We start from the raw sequence: 23,660 nt of genomic DNA, 5'->3' as shown, positions 1-23,660 counted from the left end.
TAAAGAATCCGCCTTCCAATGCAGGGGATGCAGGTTCAATCCCTGATCGGGAAACTAAGATCCCACATGCCACGGGGCAACTAAGCCCACGTGCCGCAACTACTGAGCTTGTGTGCCTCAACTAGAGAGCCCGCATGCTGCAAACCACAGAGCCCATGCGCTCTGGATGCGCCACAGCTAGATAGAGAAAACCTGCGTACTACAACTGGAGAGAAGCCCGAGTGATGCAACTGGAGAGAAGCCCACGTGCTGCAATGAAAGATCCCAAATGCTGCAAGTAAGACCTGACGCAGCCAAAAACATAAAAAGAAAATAAATATTAAAAAACAAAACAGCAAAACCCAATTCAAGCACCACCTTTTCCCTCCTGCCTTTCAGTGCTGCCAGGCACTGAACTCTAAAGCTGAGCAGAGAAAGGGAAGTGCCAAGAGATGGCAAATCTGTTTGTATGCCTGCCTTCTCCTTCTAGCTTGAGATTCCTAGCAGGCTGGGGTTAGGTCTCAAACATCCCAGCAACCCCATCAGGCCTTCCATGAATGGATGACCCTTAGAATAGTCCCTAGTTACCCTTCCCAGGCAGGTTCTTGTTTTTCTCTGACTTCCAAGACCAGAACAGGGGTTCAGTAAATGACAATTTAGGCAAATAGAGCACCCCATTTCCCACCCACCTTCCTGTGATTTGAATCATGATGAGGCCAGTTGTAACTGTGGACTTTAGGAAAGACGCTTAACTTCTCTAAGTCTCCATTCTCATCCATAAGATTAGGATAATAGTATTACTAAGCTTGTTGCGAGAATAATGAAACTACAAAGCACCTAGCACTCAGGAGGTGCTCAATAAACAACAGTCCCCCCAGGAGCAATGGATCAAGCCAAAGTGGAAATGGGGAGAAAATAAAATTATAAATTGGAACAGAAAAAAATAAGGTAGAGGAAATAAATACAAACAGAGATTACAATAAATATAAATAGGTTAATCTCACCTATTAAATGACTCTTAGGTTGGGTAAAAAACAGGCTGTTTACAAAAGACACACCTGAAGACACAAGAGTTCTCTCTTCATTTTACCCAGTCTTCCAAGCCCAAGGGTGTGCCTGCAGCCCGTCACCCCACACTGCAACACAGCAGACTATTACAGCACATCAGACTATTACCCCTTGGCTTACACCCTACATTGTTGGCAGTGGATTATCTATAAAATAAAGGCTCAAAATTCTTTTAGGCACCAAAATTTTTATTAACCCATCTTCTTGCTCTCTTTTAACATTATAAACCAAATTAATCTCTTTTTGACCCAGAGTTGTGATGAGAACATCAAGTCACAATGCATTTTTACGTTTCTCTGGCCCCTCTCAACCTCTGGCTGTCACTTCTCTCGTCCTTTCTTGGCTATCCCTTAACAATATATTCCAACCCCTGTAAAATAGGGACTAAAAGTACCAACCTCATCGTTCTGAGGTTTAAGAGAATGCCAAGCACTAAGCCGGGCTCTCAGGAGCATTCAAACTCCAACAGTTCCTCCACACCCTTTGACATAGCTCCTTCTCATCTGTCATGGGCTGAGGAACCAATGAACCTGTAAACCAAGAACATGGGTATAAAAAGTCCGTAGGCCAAGTGAGGGCCTGGATGGTAAAGTGCATGGGCTTTGTGAACACCACTGCCAACTTCCAGCCTAACGAAGGACTGACTGAGTGAGCAGTTCCAGAACCCCTGAGCTCATGGCTCCCTGTGGGTAACTCCCGTGTACCTCTATCATGACCAGGGCTTGAGAAAGGACTTCTCAATTCCCCCTGCCACACCTGGAACAGTATGAGGGATGCAGCAGAGGCCAAAGACTGAGTGACTAGCCCCAGGGAGTTGATGGGGAACATTATCAAACCAATCTCAAAGGTGGTGCCATTTGCTCTTGGGGAGGAGAGGTGGGACCCAGGCAAGGACAGCGGCTGGAAGGCAAAGGGCAGGCCTGGTTCTCAATAGCGGTAGTGATCAGGTTTGAAGGGGCCATCGCAGGACATGCCCAAGTACTGGGCCTGCTTCTCAGTCAGCTTGGTCAGCTTCACATTCAGCTTGCCCAGGTGGGCTTCAGCGACTGCTTCATCCAGCTGGGGAGAAACACAGAAAAAGCTGGAATCAGTGCCATGCCCTGGGATCCCTTACCTGCATCTAGCTGCCAGAAGAGGCAGGAACTGCTCTGTTGTGGCATCTGCCGAGGGTTAAGCATATTACTTCATTCTATCCTCACAGCCAGCCTCCAGCGTGGCTTTTGGCTACTCAGCTCCCCTTCTTCAAGGGGAGACCAAGCTACATCCTCCCCTCCAAGCAGCCCTAATGGGACAATCAATTACATCTCCTTCCTTACCCTCCACCAACCTAAGCAGCTAACCAAAATGCTTCTCTGGAATTTATCTATGGACAGGACATATTTTCATGACAGGGGCTTTCAGGATTCCTAAACAGGGAGGCTATCAGTCTCTGCTCACCAGGAGCAAGTCTATTTGACAAGTGAAGTGAATGTAGGGGGAAAAAAGAGCCAAGAGACAGAGAAAGAGCTCTGATGCCACTGATCCCTGGATCCAGTGTCTGAATCTTAGACTCCCCCATTACAGAACCAATAGGGTTCCTTTTTAGATTACACTGGTTGTGTTTGTTTCGAAATACATCCTTAGCACTGGTGGTACAGTGGCGAGCATAGCTGCCTTCCAAAATACGTCCTTAAAATCTTTGTCTATAAATTCATAAAACTCCTTTCTTCAAGAGGTGGAGCCTAATTCCTCAGCCCTTGAGTGACTCAATTCTAATGAATAGAATAAAGCAGAAGTGATGGTGTGTGACTTAGAGACTGGATCCTAAAAGGCACTTCAGCTTCCTCCTTTGCTCTCCCCCTGAATCTGGGGGAGGCCAGCTGCCATCTCATGAGGAAACTTAAGCAGCCCCATGGAGATACTCATGTGGCAAGGAACCACCTGCCAACAGTGATGTGAAGCGGATCTTCCAGCTCCAGTCAAGCCTTCAGATGACTGCAGCCCCGGCTGACATCTCGACTACAACCTCATGAATTAAGCTGCTCTCAAACTCTCAACCCACAGAAACTGAAATAATAAATGTTTATTGTTTTAAGCCAGTAAGTTTTATATTTAAACTGCTATACGGTAACAGATAACTAATACACCAGCTTGAACAGGGTTTCTATCTACCACTCGCCACCGAAAGGATACTGACTAATAAAAAAATTGCCATCTCCTTTCACAAATGTGGAACTCAAGGCTCAGAAAGGTGGAATGACTTGCCCAAGGTCACAAAGCTAGTTAATGACAGAGCTAGGATTTGAATCCAGGGTCCACCTGGCTCCAAAGTCCCATAACTTGTCTCAAGTTATCGTCTCCAAGGCAGCTTTGAAGAGACAGAACAGAAACCAAGGAGAACAGAGGCTGGGGTTAGATAAGGCCTATTTCTAAGTCTGACCAGTGCTGAAATGCATAAAGTGGGCCTGAGAAGAAGGGCAAGTGGCTGTACTTAGAGAAGGATCAACCCTAAGCGGGGCTCTCACTTTCTCAGCACCCAGCTCCGGGTGGGGCCTCTTTCTACCCCCAAGTCCCATCCCATAATGGCACAATAGCCTTTAACCACAGCCCAGCCCAGACAGCTTTACATTCCCAAGTGGTTTCACACTCACGGTCTCATTAGAGGCTCACAAACACCCTTAAGAAGGAGGCCAGGGTTTATTCTTCTATTTAACAAATGAAGAAACTGGGGAGAGGCAGGCAAAGGCAGGAGCAGAGCCCAGCCCTAAGTCCTAAGTCCACGTCAGCTCTGGAGGCAGAATGAAGGTCTCCAGTGCCCAGAGGACACAATGAATTCTCCCTTCTCTGGGCCTGGCCTAGCCGAGAACACCCTTCCTTCTCCCTGCTCCCCGTACCCAGGAGGACATAACGGTTAACAACTTGGACAGGCAGGGGTGGGACGTACTCTTGGCCCAATACTTTGCAGCTGTGGAGGCAAGTCACCCTCTGAAGCTTAGTTTCTTCTTCTGTAGGCTGGGTCTCTCAGAGCTGGTACAGAGATCAGTGATATTCAAGAGCACTTGGTGCAAGTACCTTAAGAAATGGTGGCTGCTCTCTCTGTCATTGTTAACCAAGGTACATAATCCCTCTCCCACATCTCGCATGTGAGATGTGAAGCCTGTCCCCAACCCGTATCTTGGCAGTGATGAAGGAAGAAGACGGGATGGGGCCAGGTGCTGGGGTAGGAGGTGAGCTCTTTGCCTTCTCACTTCCAACCCCAGCCTCATTTTAAAGGCCTGCCCAATCTCTCACTATATTCACAGTCATATTTCCTCCAACTGAGATCAGATGAGGGGTCGAATGAGACTTTTTTAACCGCACAACCAGCATGGGGACCTGGCAGGCTGCCCAGGACAGGACAGCCCCTTGAGGCCCTTACAGGTAAAACACCTGGTCAGGCAAGACAGTGCCTGAGGAAGACTAGGGGGAAAGGAGTTGGCTGGCTCGGGGGCAGACAACCCAGCCTCTTCCTGCTTCTCATCAGTTGGCAGACCAGCTTTTCAAAGGGTGGGAGGAGTGGTATGAAGACTCCACCGCAGCCTCTCCAGCAGCCAAGGGCTGGAAGCAAGAGCTACTCTTACCATTTAGCTGAGAGGGAAACTGAGGCCCAGTCAGGCAAAGTAGCAAAGCCAAGTTCACCCATGACACTGGCAAAAAAAAAAAGCCAGGACTAAAACATAGTGTTCTGATCTGTGGGAGAGGGCGGAGGCAGGGGGTGTTAGGACAAGCACTGGATTTGACGTCAGACGACCTCATTGTCATGGTTAATCTGACCACACACTCACAACACGTCAGGTGCCATGCTCAGTGTGTTAGTGGCATCATCCCATTCCAAGGCCACGATCACGCAGCCTGTAGGCTGCATTCGGCTTACAAACACGTCCAAGTTAAACAACCTGGTTATATTTAAAAGCTGAATATTTCACATAAATATACTCATATCTAGCTTCCTTTGAAACGTCAGGAGCCCTGGTCCAGTGGGTCCAGGTTGCTGACAGGCAGCCAACCTCTTCAACTGGGGCACGTGCTCTTTGGTCAGTTCCCACCCAGCCCATTTACCTGCCCAATCCCTGTGGGCATGTGGGTTTGTGACCTGTGATCTAAGGAAATCCTCACAATCCTTAAGGAGGTACTATCACCTTCGTTTTACAGGTAAGGAAATGGAGGCACAGTTACACAGCCTCTAAGTGGTAAGGGTGAGATTCAAACCTGGGTGTGTCTCACTCCAAAGCCCATGCTCCTCTCACCACCCAGCCCTGCCACTCTGGGAGTTAATTCCCTGATTTGGGCCCCAATATTCCTCCTCTGTTAAATGGAGAGAATGATTTCTGCCCTGCGGAGGACCCTATGAAGATCTTCAAGAGAGTAGAGAGGCGAGTACTGTATGAACTCTGGCAAGGCCCGCATGGAGAGCCCAGGGCTGGACACATGACCCTTGGCCAGGGGTGGAGGTAGGAACCCACCTTCTTGGGCAGGAAGTGGACCCCGACGGGATACTTGTCTGGGTGGGTCCACAGCTCAATCTGCGCCAGCACCTGGTTGGTGAAGGAGTTGCTCATCACGAAGCTGGGGTGGCCCATGGCGCAGCCCAGGTTGACCAGCCGGCCCTCGGCCAGCAGGATGATGCGGCGCCCATTCTTCAACAAGTAGCGGTCCACCTACAAGTGGGCAGCACAGCGGTAAGGGCTGGTGGGCACAGCTCCCAGTGTCCACCCCTGTCCTCATCCTACCCTCCTGTCCAGCAGGCCTCCCGACCTCCAGCAGGGCCCACAAAGGGCCTGGACTGCCCCAGAACAACCTCCAGCACAGGGCCTGGCACACACAATTAATAAGAGCCAGGATTTGTTATGCAACCCTGAGCGGCAGACCTCATAGGTCTGTGAGAATTTAAAGAGCTGACGTGTACAAGGCACTTAGTTTAAGTACTACGTATTAGCTAATGTTACTATTATTGGCACATGCCCTGGGCTAAGAACATACATATAACCATGTATACATATATACACAATATATGTATAAAATTATCACATTTAATCCTACTAACAGCCCTGTAAATTAAGTACTGCTATTATCCCCATTCCACAGATAAAGAAACTGAAGTCTAAAGGGTTAAGTTCTTTGTCCAGAGCCACACATTACACAGTGGCTGCAACATGAGCCTGGACAGTCTGAGGACAGATGCCACGTTCTCAATCACCATGCCTAGTAACAAGCTGAATGCAGTGGTACTCAACCTTGGCTGCATATCAGAACCATCTTGGGACCTTTAAAAATGGGGATGCCTTGGCCTCACTCCAAGATTCCAGTTTAAGCAGCCCTGAAACCAGTCCCTCTTCCGCCCATCCCACTGCCCAGGTTGCCAGAGCCTCCTCATCCGACTTCCTGGACGGCCAGCCCACGACGCCCCCTCGGTGCTCCATCCACCAAGCCTGCTGGCAGGGCTGGGGCTTCTCACCTGGGGCTTGATGTTCACCTTCTCCACAGCGTTCTCGTTCAGCCACTTGACGTCAATCTCCACGTCAAAGTGTCCGATGTTACACACAATGGCGTCATCTTTCATCTGTTCAAAGTGCCTGTGGAGGAGCCCCAGCCTGTGACAGACTGTCAGGGACCAAAAGCAGCCACAAGCCTGCCCCCTCCTTCACTCCCTGGGACCCCCTGCCTGGCGCCTACCGGCCGAGGATGATGTCGATACAGCCCGTGGTGGTGACAAAGATATTGCCCTCCTGACAGGCCTCATCCATGATGGTCACCTCATAGCCTGTGTAGAGACAGTGTCTGTGCGTCATCCAGGGTGGCCTTGCCCCCGCTCTGGCCCCAGTGGCTGACAACCAACCTTCACCCTATCATACCCTCCATGGCAGCCTGAAGCGCATTGATGGGGTCGATCTCCGTGATGATGACACGGGCCCCGAAGCCCCTGAGGGCCTGGGCACAGCCCTTGCCCACGTCGCCATAGCCCGCTACCACCGCCACCTTGCCCGCAATCATCACGTCCGTGGCCCGCTTGATGCCATCTATGAGGGACTCCCGGCAGCCATAGAGGTTGTCAAACTTGCTCTGAAAGGAGAGGGGGCAAGGCGGCTACGGGGGCAGGCGAGGCCCTGGGGCCTCAGACCCGCTCTCAACATCTCAGCCTGGTGGGCCTTGGGCTGATCACCTCCTGGGACTTCTCCCCACCAGCTAATGTGCTCATGTGCCCCTTGCCCGGCTCAGTCCCACGACTTTCTCCCTGGCCTTTCTCTGCCAGTCCAGAAGGCTTCCTGCGGATCAACTATGAGAGATTGTCCGGTCAAAGAATCTGCTTCACGTTAAACCTCTTGATGCCCAGCTCTGAGGCTCACTGCACAGTTATTTGCCTCTTTAATGCCTTTAATGCTTTGCCTCATGACCCTAAGTCTACAACCCCTTTCCCCCCTCAAATGAGGGCTAAGCCCCTAGCCTGCAGCCTTCCCAGGGGACTTTCTGCAGGGCCTACTCCTGAGCTGCTCTGGGAACCAACAGCTGGAGCCATCACTGCCCCACAGGCTCACCTTGGTGACAGAGTCGTTGACATTGATGGCAGGCACCTTCAGGATCCCGCTGGCCATCATCTTGTACAGGTTGTGGACTCCCGTTGTGGTCTCTTCGGAGATGCCTCGGATGCCTGAACAAGAGAGGAGGGGATGAATTTCAGGCCAGGAAGGAGTGGCCCAAGGGACAGGGTGGCCTCTGAGATGAAACTCCAAGAGCCTCAGAGAGCCCACAACTGAACTCACCCAAATTCCTTACCTTTGCCTCCTAAAGCCGCTCCTCCTTCTGGGTTCCTATCTCTGTAACGGACACCACAGCCCACCTAATCACCTAGGCCAGCATGAGGGAGGAGCCACTACCATCACCAGGCCTAATGATTCTACCTCCCAACAACTCCCGAACTCTCCACTTGCACTGTCACTGCCCTAGTCCCTGCCACCATTGTCACTTGCCCGTCCCAGCCACAACTCATCCTCTAAACAGCAGCCATTTTTTTTTGCTGTACGCAGGCCTCTCACTGTTGTGGCCTCTCCCGTTGCGGAGCACAGGCTCCGGACGCGCAGGCTCAGCGGCCATGGCTCACGGGCCCAGCCGCTCCGCAGCATGTGGGATCCTCCCAGACCGGGGCACGAACCCGTGTCCCCTGCATCGGCAGGTGGACTCGCAACCACTGCGCCACCAGGGGAGCCCACAGCAGCCATTTTTAACATGTACATTTGCAGGGAAGTCTTTTCAGTACCATCCAATTACTTCCCTTTACTCTCAGGATCAAGCCAAACTCTTTTCTCAGTCTATTCTATTAAGTCTTTACACATCTGATCTTCACTAAAGCTCCAGCCACAACCTGCAATTCTCCCCAGTGAAGGAAGCTGCCATGCTGGCTAACTTTCTGTTTCATGAATGGTCTATCCATTCCTGCCTCAGGGCCTTTGCACTCACTACACTACCCCACTTTCCTCCCCACCTGCTTTTAACAAAGCTGACGCCTTCCCAGCTATTCTCAGCCCTGGCCTTGGCATGCCCTTGGGCCAGCCAGGCCTCCCCTAGCCACCCAGCCCTGAAGCCAGGCTCCAGCACGCCTACAGGAGCCTGCTGTTCTCCCATCTTCCACAGAATCTGCTGCTCGAGGCACTGGGAGTCCTGCCAGGCCTGCTGATTTCATGCGGGCAAGCAGGCCCCGTTTAAACCACTAGCACCCAGCCCACCCACCCATCCTACTCACCTGACAGGAGCTGTGGGTACTTGGTGTGGATGAGGTTGGTGAGGTCACCACCATCGTCCAGAATCATGTTGAGGGGCCCGTCCTTGAAGTACAGCGTCTGCTCAATGCACCACAGATATTCCTCGTCCGTTTCACCCTTCCAGGCGTACACTGGAGAGTGAGTGGCACATCAGGGCCTGGCCCTCCCCACTGGCACTTGCTCCAGGGACCCACCTGGATAGAGCCAATACTATCTCCTTCTTAATTCCCATCCCCTGCCACCTCTAGCACCTCTGAGGACTCAGCAATGGTAAGAACACAACTTGGAGCCAGAGAAATCTGAGTGCAAATCCTGGTTCTGCACTCACCAGCTGTGTGACTTTGGGAAAATCACTTCACCTCTCTGAGCCTCAGTTTCCTCATCTATAATAGTATGGATTATGAGACAGAGGCCAAGTACAGACACCCACCCCCCATATATAGGTATCTGGAAATAATTATTTCCTTTCCTACCTCTTCTGTCTGGGCCCCCAACCCAGTGACCAGGGCTCCTACCCACAATGCCTACTGCTAGGATGGAGGTGCACAGGGGCAGGAAGCCACACTCAGGTGGACCCAAGCGAGACAAGATCCAAGATTCATTATGCACTGAAAGGACTTGATGGGCCAGCAGCCTCTGTGGTAGGTTACCCTAGGCAAAGTCTGGCCAAAAACTACTAACAGCAGCTACCATGTATGGAGCACTTTCTCTGTGCCAGGCATTACTCTAACTGCTTCATACCCCATCTCATTTTTCCTCACAGAAACCCTGTGAGGCAGCCATTACCATCATCATCACTTACAGATGCCCAGAGAGGGGCTAAGATGTGCCCAGATCACTCAGCATGGCATTCCTAAGCAGGCATCAGAACCCAGGGCTCCTGGGAATTCGAGGGCAGACCAGTGGTTAGGACTCTGCACTTCCACTGCTAGGGGCCCAGGTTTGATCCCTGGGCCCCTAGGGTCAGGGAATTAAGATCTCGCAAGCTGCATGGCGCAGCCAAAAAAAAAGAAGCCAGGGCTCCTGACTGCCAGCCCAGGCTCCTCCCATCATATGAGACAACTGCGACACAGGTGTGGGGCTCCCATGAACCTCCTGTGAGCAAAGGATACCTGCCAAAGCAGGGCCAGCTTCCCCTCCCCCAAACTGGGGCAGACAATGGTATTAAAAACAAAACCTTTCCCAGAAAAGGGCCGTGGAGCCCAAACTAGGCTGAGGAGTTGGGGACAGGCCGATCCAGCCTTGGTCAGTCTCTGGAGAGGTCCTCCCCCACTCTTACTCTCCACCTGTGGCTGGTTAGAAGGAACTGTGAATGTCCTGTCTCATCATCACCAGAGCTAGCCACGGCCCTCCTCAAGCCCAGGCAGACTTGTGTCTACTTCCCCAGCAGCTTGTAAGAAAGTCTTTCCTCTTTGGTCCTGGTATTTCCCCAGCGCCCTAGACCATCAGATACTATGCAATGGACCTCTGGGACTTTTTCATGCCCAGTATCCCTCCCTGATTCTTTCGGAAACAGACCCCCATCATTCCTTTAAAGGATTTCCCCTCTTCAACATCATGTGGTTTCCAATCATTAGATCCCACCCTTCCTGATCACATGACTTGAACTGGGCAAGTAAGTGCCTTCAATAGGGTTTTAGATGACAGTTGGACAAAACAGTTCTTTCCAATGGGTCACTAGGCTAGGATTCTGTGGCCATGACTCCTCTCCTCTACCGCAGGGAAGTCTGTAGCAGTAAGTGTCAGTGAAGCCATCAGGGAAAAGCAGAGCCACTTCATGCATTCCTGCATCCCCCGGCAGCAAGCTGGCCTCACCTGGAATGCCAGCCTTGGCAATGGCAGCTGCTGCATGGTCCTGGGTGGAGAATATATTGCAGCTGGACCACCGCACCTGAAAGAGCCAGCAAAACAGGGCTGGTCACAGACAGTTCAGAAGACCAAGGTCACTGGACAGGGATAAGAAAGCGCCCTGGAGCTAGGGCCGAGAGGCTCGGGATCTACATCCAGCCAGTTCTGCAACCTCAGGCTGGGTTGCAAGTGGCAACCAGTGGATGGGAGTGGATGGGAGCCAGAGCACTGACAAGACCCAACTTACGTTAAAACATGGCTCTGCTGTGTGGAAGGGAAAAGGCTCCACACGGAAGCAAGGAGACAAGGGCAGAAGCTGTTGTTAGAGTTCAGACAAGAAATGCACCTCTAGCAGCGGAGGTGATGATGCGTGTACTTTGAGGGCTGAGCTGACAGGATTTGCTGCAGGGTTCGTTGTTGGAGTAAGAGAGCAAGAGGAGTCAGGGACGACCCCAGGTTCTGAACTGAGAGGGTCTGTAAGGCTGAAGTCTGCATCTGCCTACACGGGGAAGCCTCCAAGAAGAGAAGGAAATCATGCGTTCCTTTGCACATGTTGAGACTGAGAGGTCAAGCTGATCTCCAAGTGGAGGTGATACCTCGGCTGCTGGGTGTACAAGTCTGGAGTTCCAGGGAGAAGTCCAGGCTAGTACATATAACTGGGCGTCATCACCATATAGACAGTATTTAAAGCCATAAAATCAGATTGCCAAGAGTGTGAGTATAGAAAAGAAAGAAGAGGTAAAAGGACTGAACCCTGGTGTGTTCTGTAGCTGACTTTTTTTTTTTTTTTTTTGCGGTACGCGGGCCTCTCACTGTTGTGGCCTCTCCCGTTGCGGAGCACAGGCTCCGGACGCGCAGGCTCAGCGGCCATGGCTCACGGGCCCAGCCGCTCCGCGGCATGTGGGATCTTCCCGGGCCGGGGCACGAACCCGTGTCCCCTGCATTGGCAGGCGGACTCTCAACCACTGCGCCACCAGGGAAGCCCTGTAACTGACTTTTGCTGCTCTGCCCTGCCCCCTGCTTTGGGAAACATCTTGCCCCCAGAGAAGTTGGAAGAGCTGCAATCATTGGTACACATAACCCAGGCTGAACCAATCAGAGTGCGCCATCCTTCCAGCAGCCATGATTGGCCAAGGGCAGGCACATGACCCCAGGAAGGCCTAGGAGAGCCAGTCCTTAGACGACTCAGTAGGACGCCGGGCTTGAGTTTTTCCTATCAGAGCTCCCCAGTCAGGAGAATGTGAACTGAGGGCAGTCAGACACCGTCTTCCCAGGGAGAGAAAATCTGCAGAGCAGTCACGACAAATGGAGGTGAGGGGGCACTGTGACAAGGCTGTAGCTGGACCCCCCTGCTGGGCCTGAGGGGGCACAAGACTGGAGTTCCCCACTGCACAAGAACTGCTGCTGCGGGCCTCACCTCAGCACCCAGGGCAACGAGGGTCTCAATGAGGACAGCTGTCTCCACGGTCATGTGCAGGCAGCCGGCAATGCGGGCGCCCTTCAGTGGTTTGGAGGCCGAGTACATCTCCCGCATGCGCATCAGGCCCGGCATCTCATTCTCTGCGAGGTCCAGGGCCTTGCGCCCCCAGGCGGCCAGGCCGATGTCAGCTGTAGGGGCAGGATGGATGGGAGTTCGTGAGCCACCTCATCCCACGAACCACAAAGCACCGCCACTCAGCACTCATCCACTTGCGGGCTCGAAGCACTAGACTGGGTAATCTGGTCACTGCACTCTCTCACTCATGCAACAGGGATTTATGGAGCCAGGGCAGTCAAAAAAGAAAGACATGGTCCCTGCCAGTAACCACAGCTTACTTACAGCCTTGTGGGAGAGCACATTTAATCAAAGAAGCACACAGGACCATAAATATTACAACACAGGTAAGGGCCCCCTTGAAAAATAGCTATCGGCCTATATACACCTCCTGCTACCCTTTCTGCTGCCACCTACCAACGTCCTCATTCCCTAAAGATTTTAGCTCCTGGCTCTCCACATTCCTAGTCATCACTCTTGGTGACTTCAGCACTCATAAATGATATAATCTAACACCTTGGACTCGGCACAGCTCCTTGATCTCCTTGAAGATATAAAAATGCTTCTCCAGTCCTAATGTTTCTCTCCACATGGAGGGAACTCATCTGTGTAACTAACACTCTGGGCCTCTCTCTGCCCCAGGGGAAGTGGAGTGACTTGTCTAGTAAACTTAGGAGGAATAAACTGGGCATGTGCAGTTCAGGTCTCCCTTCTTTTGCAAGCAAGCAGCAGCCAACCTACCTGCAGGAAGTGTGTTCTTCCACATAGAGACCTACCCAGGCCCGCCCTGCCTGTAACTGGTGGATTAACGGCTGAGTTTGGGGTTCAGTTAGCATGATCATTGTGACTTTGACACTAATCTACATTCTCTGGCTTCGATGTTATTAGTCATCCCTTGGTCTCTACAGCGGATTGGTTCTGGGAATGCCTGTGGACACCAAAATTCTCAGACGCTCAAGTCCCTTATATAAAATGGCACAGTACAATGAATACTACTCCTCTCCCTTATAATCCCACTCTCCCTCCCCTGCCACACTAGCCCATTCTCTAGGTCAGTGTTTGCAAACTTCCCTGATAAGGGTCATCTGGCATGCTTACAAGTCTCCCCTGGGGAATCAAATTCAGTAGGTCTAGGATGGGGCGTGGAACTCCTCGTGATTTTTATCTTTAGGGGAGCTTAGATCCTGCCAATCACCCAAAAGGGGTGGTGGGTGGGAGGGAAAGGACTATAGAGAATTTAGTAAGAAATAATAAAACCAACTAAGTCACTCTGCTTCCTACTGTACATCTAAACAACTTCACAGATGAAATATACCCCCCCATGGGAGGGACTACTCCCACTGTGCCTCAGCACACACCCACTCCACCCCTGCCCACTTTGGCAGGCCATCACCCATGATACTCTCCCTTGGAAATCTTGATTTCAAGCAACCGACTCTGGCCATGTCCCATCTTTCCAAAACTCTCTGTCTAGAGCCCAAACTCCAATAAAGCTGCAACGGGTCAGGTCAGAACCTTTAATCCGTTTATCCTACCAATTATCACTGTCCCTCACTGCACCCTTCATGTTCTCAACATGGTCCACAATTTAGATTCCACTGTCCCTTCCACCCTCTTGTTCTCTGAGAACTCCTCAGCAAAACTCCCACCCTGGTTAAACCCAGCCCTCCACTGCACCCACGTCATTGAGCCCAGCAGGAGGAAAATGATGACCACACCAAGAGTTTCATTTATTAAGACCACAAATCTCAAGGGACACTTCACAATTCATCGAGAAGAATTCAGAACAATGCCACTCTTCCTCCAGGGAATCCACTAGTCCTCCTCACATGTAGTTACGGACCAGGCATTCCTTTGTTACAACAGACAGAGCTGTCTCTGCTCTGTGGGGTCTGATCCTGTATTGTTTTACCTCCTTGATGACTTCACTACTCCACTAAAACTGCTCTTCTCAAGGTCTCTGTAAGGCCTAATCCCCATAACTAATGGTCAATTACCTATGTTCATGTTTCTCCCTGCAGCACGAATAGCACTAAGTACTCTCTCCTTCTGAAACCCTTTCTTTGCTTGGCTTCTACGCCTGTCTTTCCATGGCTTCCCTACCACCTTCCTGGCTCCTCTTCCTGTTACAGACTCTAAAGTTTAGAAGCCCTCAGGGATTCATCGTCTCCCTCTTCTCTCCTACCAGATGAGCTCATCCCATTTTATGGCTTGAAATACCTTTTCTATGGAAATGTCTCCCACACATTCATCTCCAGCCCAATCTTCTCCCCTGAACTTGAGACTCATATAATCCAACTGCCTACTCAGCATCTCAATTTGGATGCCCAACTAGATTATGTGTCAAGTTTGAGCCCTCGTGACTCCTTGCCCTCACCCCCAAACTTGTCACTCCCCAAATCTTCCCATTTTAGGAAATGAAACCACCATTCGACCAGCTGCTCCAGCCCAAAACTTACGATTTCTTGATTTCTCTTTCTCCCTTGCACCCCCTTTCAACCCATCAGCACACTGTTGGCTCAACATCCCAAATACAAGCAATCCAATAGCATCTCATCACCTTAGATCACTGAAGCCACCTCCTCACTGGTCTCCCTGCTCCCACGTACTATTCTCCCCACAGAAGTCAGAGAAACAAACTTTTCAATTTTAAAATATATCACCTCCATTCTTCTGCTCAAGTAAAAAACAAGCCAACATCCAATGGCTTCCGCTTAACCATGAATAAAATCCTAACCCATCACGTGGCTTTAGGGTCCTACCCAGGTGACTGCCTACCCTTCTCCCCCATCTCTCCACCCTCTTCTCCCCCCCTCTAGTTGCTTAACCACATGAACCTCTGGGTGAGCTAAACTCATTCCCACCTCAGGGCTTTAACCAAGCAGCTCTCTTACCCTGGAAGGCTCCTCCCCGAGCACCTGATACAGTACCTGGCACACAGCAGGGGCTCAACAAAAACCTGGAAACAGGAAAGAACTTGGTATATTGTTGCTGGAGGAACAGAGTGTGCCAGGGTGACTCTAGTAGAGGGAGTAAGATGATGAATCAGGACTTTATTCCTATAGAGTTTTAAGGGGAGTATCATGACCAGACTTGTCTTCCGAAAAGCCCTCTTTGGTTGCTGCATGTATCTGTGGAGCAAGAGACCCGGGGAGACCTTTGAGGAGGGAGACCAGGACTGGGGTGGTGGCCACGGAGACAGAGAATTGGGCAGATCTCCTCACTTATAAAATGGAGACAATACTACTATATTATCCGTATGCATGTCTGTCCCACCCTCATCCTTGAGTCACCCTTGTACCTCTAGTGCCCAGCTGGGCCTGGCACAGAGAAGGGGTCCACAAATGTTTACCAACCACACCTGTTGTTAGGACTGAATGAGAGAAGGTCCACGAAAGGGGCTGGCACGAGACAGGGTTAGCAAACAAGAAACAAATCTGAACCTAGTCCAACTCCCAGCATTCACCAATGAGGAAAGGCTCAGAGAAGGGTTTGCCCCAGGTTCCACAGCCAGTCAATGGCAGAGGCAGGACTGGTGGCCAGAGAGGGCTAGAGCCAGAGGCTCCTGGGAGGCGCACAGCAGTAGTGGACAATGGTTCCTGTCCTATCGTAAGCTTCACCCCCTCTGCCACCACCTGTCCCTCTAGCCAGAAAGAACTCTTTCACTGCCCTCAGGACAGCTGTGTCAGCCCTGGTGTTTTCGTGGGTCCCTCAGCTCCAAGGGCACAGGAGGGTCTGGCACTCTAAGCTCTGGGGGTTTTGGTGCCCAGGAGAGCTGAGGACTTGCAGAGGTTGCAGTAACACCTGTCCCAGGACAAGCTAAGAGGCGTAATAGCAAAACCCTCTCTGAGCCTCAGTTTCTTCATCTGTAAAGTGGGAATAATCATCCCTAACCTTCTATGAGCCCTGAGGATTAAAGAAGATGCCATATGGGCAAGGTCGGGCACACTGTGCCCTCCCTGATGGAGGCGTCCTTCCTCCAACCCTACCTAGCCAAGCTTCTCCACTTCCAAATGCAACCTTATCTGCTGCCACACAACCCAAAGCCCTCAACCCTAACCCATCCAACTCTCCACAGTGTAACATGTCCCCATTCCAGTTCTGCCACTGGACCTTGACTTAGTCTTTCTGGGCTTCAGTTTCATCCACACAATAGGGACAATAACCTTCTCTGGCCTGCTACTTGATAAACTACTATTGACAGGTTGTTATTTTCCACAGTCTTTGCAAGTCACTTCCTGTTAGGGCTTCAGTTTCTTCCTCTGTATCATGAGATAAAGTCCACCTCTAAAGATCATTCTGTAAACAAATGTAAATCCCCAGATACATAGCAAGTGCTCCATGAATGATGCTTTTCTCCAGGTTGAATGGTGTCTTGAATTTACTTTAAAAATTGCTAGCCAGGCTGAACTGGTTTTTGCTGAAAGGTCATTAGGCTTATTCCAAATGTGTTCACTTATATACAGTGGTGAAAAGGTGGGCACAGCCTGGGTTCATGTCCTGCTCCACCACCTCCCAGCTGTAAAAATGTGGGCAAGTTACCTTTTTTCCTGGGTTTCAGTAAACCCATCATAAGATGAGAAAGTAATAGTCTCTTCCCTAAAAACCCATTAGAATAAAATGAATTAATCTATAATAAACGTAGAAGGCAATGCCCATTCCATAGTAAACGCCCAATAAACGTTAACTATCAGTGTATCAGCTTCAATCCATAGAACAGCAGGAAGAATTTTTCTAACCACTCCAAAATTTCTTCAAGATTCTCTGTATGACTGTACCTTCTGGCCAGGTGGGTGACCCCAAGAGGTTGAGTAACAAGCCCAAAGTCCCTGGTAAGTGGACTAGCCCGGCCTCAGGCTCAGTCTCCAGGCCTCTCCCCACGTGCCCTTCGGGGCCCCAGTGCCCTCGCCTTCCCTGTAGGAGGCCCAGAGAGGGTGGGCACTTGCCCGGGACCACCAAGGTAGCCAAGGAGCCGGTCCGGGCCCTGGAGGCAGGATCCAGGCCCCCTAGTGTAGGTCCCAGCAGGTGCCACTGGTCCCAGGCCGTGGCCAGGTGCCCGCTGCCCGCCTGCCCCAGGCGGCTCTGGCGGAACACGCCGCCAGTTCGCTGCTCCGCGGGCCTCGCTGCTGCACCGGCCTCGCGGGGCACGCCGGGACGCTTAGTCCGCGGCCGCGCCCGAAGACCCGCTCGCGGCGGTGGGAGAACTCCAACCCCCAGATGGCCTCGCGCGGCGAAGACCGCGCTGTGCCGGCGATTCAAGGGGGTCCTTCTGAGCACCGCGGGTCGGCTCCGCGGCAGCCGCCCCAACAGGCCCCCAGCGGAGGCGGGGCAGACGTGGCCGACTGCACGTCCTGGAACTCACCGACTTTGTAAGGCAGCTTGTCCGACATGCCGGCGGCGTTTCCGCACGGAGTGATGGATACGAGCGAAGGGTGCCGAGCCGCGGGGTGGGGACTGGAGCGGGGCAGGCGGCGCCGGGTAGGGACCTGCGCGTGGCGCCGACGCCTTTAAATATCTTCCCCTGGCTTGCATATTCATGAGTCCCGCTGGATCTGAGCCATAGGGGCGGGGCAAACGCACAGGGGCGGGGCAAACGCACGGGGGCGGGGCCGGAGTGAACTTTGGTCCCTGCTGAGCGCAGTTTTTTTCCCATGCGGTCCTTCCACCTCCCGCCCTGGGTAGCGAAGGGAGATGGGGATAGGCCTGAGAACTAACTCGAGGCTGTTCTTTCTTTCATTCGTTCAACCAGTAACACTGATGTCAGAACCGGGTGAAACTGAAGTTCCAACCAGTTCACTTACCCGAACCTCAGTTTCTTCTTCAGTAAAGTGGGCAGAATGATACCTACCATACAGATTCTAAGTTGCAATATGTCAAGTTCCTAGCACATCCTAGACCTTCCACCCTCCTCCCACTATCCTGAGTTTAGTTAAATTTGTGTGCGTGTTTATACTTTTACTACATATGTATAAATCATTAAATGCTTCATAGAATTCTTTCTGTGTTTAAAACCTTCATATAAATGGTACCATACTGAAAAAAAAAAAAATGGTACCATACTGTACTTATCCTTCTGCAGTTTGCTTTTTTCTGTTAAGAGCCATGCATAGATTTTGAATGTATTCATTTTTGCTGCTGTATAGAATTTCATTGTCTACATCCCATGATTAATTTATCTGTTCTCCTGTTTGCTGGCATTCGGGTTGTATAGTCAGTCTGCCATTATTGCATACATGGAAAAATGAACATTGTCTCTTAGTGCCCATGAGTAGGTGTCTCTGGGCCATAAGTGTACTTAAGGGTGAAGTTTATGAGCTGAAGGCACATTTTTAACTTTCCTAGATATTGCCAAATTGTTTTCCAAAATAGTTTATCCTCTCACCAGCAGTGTCTGAGAGGGCTTGTTGTTCCACATCCCTGTCACCACTTGTCAGTCTGACATAAATTTTTGTTAAACTGATGGGTGTGCAAATCTCCTTGTGGTTTTAATCGGCCACCTGAAGACTCTTTAACATCTCTCTAGGAACCCTCTGCCCTAGCATCCACCCAACTGCTATCTCCTTCCTCTCCTTCTCATACTTTTTCAGAGTTGACCCATTCTGTGTCTGTGCTTTCTCACCACCCACTCAGTCCTCAGCTGTGTGATCTCCACCCCCAGGTCTCTGCTGAAACTGCTCCAGCCAAGGTCAGCAGGGAACCTGGCTGAATCCAAAGGATGTGCCTCAGCCTGCATCCCAACTCACCTCACTGCTGCACACAATGTGCCCTTAGCCTCCACTTTCCTGACTCTCCTCCCACTCTCCACAGGGTAACTTCTCTGGCCTAAGCAACTTCCTGTCCTTCACTAGCGACTTCAAGTGTTGATGTTCCTTTTTTCTCTTACTCTGCTCCATCTTCCAGACCCATCTCACCCACACTTATGGCTATTGTGACCACTTATATCCAGGTAATCCCAGTGTTCATGGAATAAAACACTGCCTTACCCCAGACACTGCCTGTTTCGCTTCTCAATTACATGCCCCTTCTCCCTGGAGTTACCACTACAGTGATTAATGTTTAATGTCTTTATCATTCCCTTGCTTTTTAAAAATGGATGTTACTGCTTCTATGACTCTCCTAAATAATACATTGTTTAGTTTTGACTGTGTTTTGCCCTTGTATAAATGAAATCATACTGAATATATTCTTCTGCAAGTTGCTTTCTCATTCAACATTGCTTCTGAGAGTCATTCGTGTATATACAGTAGCTATGGTTCATTTATTTTCATTTCTGTTTAATCCACTTATTTATTCATTCTATTGTTGATGGACATTGGGTTGTTTCAGGGTTTTTTTGTTTTTTGTTTTTTATTTATTTTTGGCTGCATTGGGTCTTTGTTGCTGCGTGTGGGCTTTCTCTAGTTGTGGCGAGTGGGGGCTACTCTTTGTTGTGATTTGCGGACTTGTCATTGTGGTTGGTTTTTTTGTTGCGGAGCACAGGCTCTAGGTGCGTGGACTTCAGTAGCTGCTGCACGCAGACTCCGTAGTCGCGGCACGCGGGCCCTGGAGTGCGCAGGCTCAGTAGTTGTGGCACACGGGCTTAGTTGCTCCGCGGCATGTGGGATGTTCCCGGACCAGGGATCGAACCCGTGTCACCTGCATTGGCAGGCGGATTCTTAACCACCGTGCCAGCAGGAAAGTCCCTGTTTCAGTTTTTTGCTACTACAAAGAATACTGCTCTAACATTCTTATGTATGCGTGTAGATCGATACAGATATAGATAGATATAGATATAGAGTTTGGGAGTTGAATTACTTGAACAGATATGCTCATGTCCAACTTAACTAGGTAATATGAAACTGTTTCCTAAAGTGGTTGCATCAGCCTATACTCTGACTAGCAGTGGATAAAAACTCTTGTTTTATGCCCTTATCGGCATACCAATTTTTTTTTTTTTCCAATCTGGCAGGTATGAAATGATTTCTCATTGTGGTTTTAATTTGTATTTCTTTGACTACTGTGACTAATGAGGTAGAGCATGTGTTCATATGTTATAACCCATCTGGGAGTCTTTGTCTGTAAAAGTTCCATTCATGTCTTTGCCTGTTTAAAACTAGGTGGTTTGTTTTTCTTTTCAGCTAATAGGAATTCTTTACATATTCTGGATAATAGTCCTTTGCTAATTATATGTGATGCAAATATCTTCTCCAGGTTTGTGGTTTGTGTTCTCACCCTCTCTCTGTTGTTTTTTGATAAATAGAAATTCTTAGTTTTAATATAGTCAAATTTATCAATCTTTTCCCATAGTGTTAGTGGCAGTTTTTGTCTTATTTTAGAAAACCTATATACCCCAAAGTCATAAAGAATTTCTCCTGTATTGTTATCCCAAAGTTTTATAGTTCAAATATGTATGTGGTGTGAGGTAGGAATTCTGTTTCATTTTTTTCCCATAAGGATAGACAGTTGTCCCAGCACCACTTACGGGACAGTGCATCCTTCTCCCAGTGACCTATAGAGCCATCTCTGTCATACATTGTGTCCATAAATCCATGGGTTATTCCTATCTCTCTATTTTGACACATTGATCTGAAATTGGGAAATCAAATTAGTTGAAATTACTAAAGATTTATAATAAATCTTGATTTGGTAGGGGAAGTCCTCCCACCTCGTTCTTCTTCAGGGGTATCTTGTGGGAGTTCCCTGGTGGCTTAGTGGTTAGGATTCTGGGTTTTCACTGCTGTGGCCCGGGTTCAATCCCTGACCAGGGAACTGAGATTCTGCAAGCCGTGCAGTATAGCCAAAAAAAAAAAAAGAGCATCTTGCACTGTCTTAGACATTTTAGAGTCACCTTGTCAAGTTTTAGGGGAAAAAAAGCTTTTTTGAATTTTTACTAAAATTGTATTAATCTGTAAATTACTTAGGGGGAGAGTTAACATCTTTATGTCATTGAGTATATCAACATTAACATGGTACGTATTGATGTATAGATTGATATATATTTTTATATACATATATATTTACATGTATTTCTGCACTTATTTATTTTATTTTGTGTTTTTGGTTTTTTTCTCTCTCCATTTATTTAGAGCTTCTTTAGTGTATTTCAATAAAGTTATTTATTTTTCTTGGGACTTCCCTGGTGGCACAGTGGTTAAGAATCGCCTGCCAATGCAGGGGACACGGGTTCGAGCCCTCGTCTGGGAAGATCCCACACTCTACGGAGCAACTAAGCCCGTGCGCCACAACTACTGAGCTTGCGGGCTACAACTACTGAAGCCCATGCGCCTAGAGCCCGTGCTCTGCAACAAGAGAAGCCACCGCAATGAGAAGCCCGCGCACCACAATGAAGAGTAGCCCCCGCTCTCTGCAACTAGAGAAAACCCACACAGCAACGAAGACCCAACGCAGCCAAAAATAAATAAAAATTTAAAACAAAGTTATTTATTTTTCTCTATAAAGATCCTGAATATATTTTGTTAGATTGATTTTTAGGTATTTTTTACGTTATTTAAAATTTTTTTATTTTTTTGATGTTTGTGGCAGATGTTTACAAATGGATTGTTTTTAGTAGATTGATCTTCTGTTCAGCAGCCTTGATGAACTCTTACTTGCTTTTTTTTTTTTTTTTTTTTTTCGGTTCGCGGGCCTTTCACTGCTGTGGCCCCGCCCGCCGCGGAGCACAGGCTCCGGACGCGCAGGCTCAGCGGCCACGGCTCACGGGCCCAGCCGCTCTGCGGCACGTGGGATCCTCCCGGACCGGGGCACGAACTCGTGCCCCCTGCATCGGCAGGCGGACCCCCAACCACTGCGCCACCAGGGAAGCCTTTCTTAACTTGCTTTTAAATACTCTTGTTGACTATGTACACGATCATATCCTCTGTAAGCAAGGATAATTTTGTTTCTTATTTTCCAGTCCTGACACTTTTGTCTTTTTTTTCTTGCCTTACTGCACTGGCTGGACTTCTAGTACAGCGGTAAGTGGAAGAGGTGGACATTGGCCCCCTTATCTTGTTCTACTACCTCTTGTGTCCTTCATCTGATTGACTGACTGGCACCTCCCTCCACCAAGTAATTGCACGTTTTATCATCGTCAATAGAGCTATAGGGAATTCCCTGGCAGTCCAGTGGTTAGGACTCCAAACTCTCACTGCCAAGGGCCCAGATTCAATCCCTGGTTGGGGAACTAAGATTCCACAAGCCCCAAGACTCAGCCAAAAAAAAAGCACTAGGGGGAGGGGAGAGTGCCATCAAAGTAGTAAAATACAGATATAGAGCTTTCCTTCTCTTCTGCAGTCTCTCTCCTGACTTATCATGTTTTTTATTTGCTATTTAATGTCACACTAAGTAAAGACAAAATTTTAATTTAAATTTTATCATTCATCTTTATATTGTACAATGCAGTTTTAAAGGTAAATATAAGAGCATTTAGTTCATATGTAGAATAACCAAAATTACAGAATTTGTATTTCATAGCTTGTATATGCACATGTGTTTTTTTCTAACCAAAAAGAGTAAACAGTGCACACAAAAAAACTTTCTTTGGGACTTCCCTGAAGGTCCAGAAGTTAGGACTTGGTGCTTACCCCGGTGGGGGAACTAAGATCCTGCAAGCTGCATTGTGCCAAGGAAAAAAACAACAACTTCATTTTACTTTTTGATATGTGCACATTATATGTGCACGTTTTATCAGCACTCAGCTTACTGGTGAGTAAGGAAGGAAGGACCAAAAGGAAGAGGAACTATGGATTTCCCCGTTTTTCCTTTCCTTCTACATTTTCAGTGTGTTTGGCTAATACAGAGTAACATGAGAAAAACATGGCAGAGTCCCTTGGTTGGTAAGGTTTTTCTGTGTTCAAATCAAGCTCTGGTTTGTACTGGTTTGTGCTCTCTTTGAGTCTTGCTGAAATCCGTACATCGTGCTCTGCTGGAATTTTGCGTCCATGGGACTTGGAGACCGTGATATTCACGCAGATATACATTGTTTGTACCATTCATTTGAGAGAAAGGGGGGAATTATTGATCCACCAGCTTCTGACCCCAATAGGTCCAAGTGTCTCCCCACAGGTCATTAACCTGCCTGAGCTTCCAGGAGATGCATGCAAATGCCCTGAGCAAGAAATCTTGGGAGGGGAGCTAAAGGTATCGGCCAGGCCTGGGGCAGGCACAGCCGGGGATGCCCTGCAGGAAACTAGTAGGAGCCTGTGCAGAACTGGTTTCCCCAGCAGGTCTGGGATGAGAGGCAGGTGAGGTGGAGAGAATCCGAAGTGGGGCACAGGAGGGTCTGACAGAACCACACAATCCTGCACCCACCACCCTGACAGTGCTGTCACTGCTTACTGTATTTTTTATATTTTTCCTTGTCATCTTTACCTTTAATATATATATTTATATATACACAAATATACTCATATAATTTTTATGTCGCTATATGAGGAAAATTTTCCTCCATTGTTTTGAGATATAATTCACATAGCATAAAA

The 23,660-nt window shown here is 49.2% G+C and overlaps 1 protein-coding gene across 3 annotated transcripts; it reads right to left on the bottom strand.

The window, feature by feature from the left end:
* Positions 1–1,217: 1,217 nt before the first annotated feature.
* On the bottom strand, positions 1,218–17,707 carry AHCY (adenosylhomocysteinase). Of its 3 annotated transcripts, none has more exons than XM_029221425.1 (11): positions 17,564–17,666; positions 15,132–15,160; positions 12,085–12,275; positions 10,635–10,710; positions 8,801–8,950; positions 7,599–7,711; positions 6,918–7,125; positions 6,739–6,826; positions 6,521–6,638; positions 5,529–5,723; positions 1,222–2,106 (listed from the first exon to the last, which is right to left on the bottom strand). In XM_029221425.1, exons 3-11 carry the CDS (start codon positions 12,217–12,219, stop codon positions 1,975–1,977), a joined length of 1,215 nt encoding a protein of 404 aa, XP_029077258.1. In that variant the 5' UTR covers positions 12,220–12,275; positions 15,132–15,160; positions 17,564–17,666; the 3' UTR covers positions 1,222–1,974. The 3 variants fall into 3 exon arrangements, with proteins under 3 accessions (XP_029077256.1, XP_029077258.1, XP_029077257.1); XM_029221424.1 differs by having other exon boundaries at positions 15,096–15,160; positions 17,564–17,636; XM_029221423.1 differs by lacking the exon at positions 15,132–15,160 and having other exon boundaries at positions 1,218–2,106; positions 17,564–17,707.
* Between the last annotated feature and the right edge of the window lie 5,953 nt (positions 17,708–23,660).

The sequence above is a fragment of the Monodon monoceros genome, unplaced genomic scaffold (genome assembly GCF_005190385.1).
Source record: "Monodon monoceros isolate NGI ecotype Baffin Bay Population unplaced genomic scaffold, NGI_Narwhal_1 Super_Scaffold_13, whole genome shotgun sequence".
In the NCBI taxonomy this organism is placed as follows: domain Eukaryota; kingdom Metazoa; phylum Chordata; class Mammalia; order Artiodactyla; family Monodontidae; genus Monodon; species Monodon monoceros.
Note: the sequence above shows the minus strand (reverse complement) of the source record. Positions and strands in the feature narration are given on the sequence as shown.

What these genes read in the sequence shown, in the direction of transcription:
- AHCY (XM_029221423.1), bottom strand. Translation starts at nt 17,591, where the DNA reads ATGTCGGACAAGCTGCCTTACAAAGTCG. An exon ending in CAAGCTGCCTTACAAAGTCG is followed by an intron (nt 12,276 to 17,563) that starts GTGAGTTCCAGG and finishes CTGCCCCTACAG; the next exon opens with CTGACATCGGCCTGGCCGCC. An exon ending in ATCGACATCATCCTCGGCCG is followed by an intron (nt 6,639 to 6,738) that starts GTAGGCGCCAGG and finishes GCTCCTCCACAG; the next exon opens with GCACTTTGAACAGATGAAAG.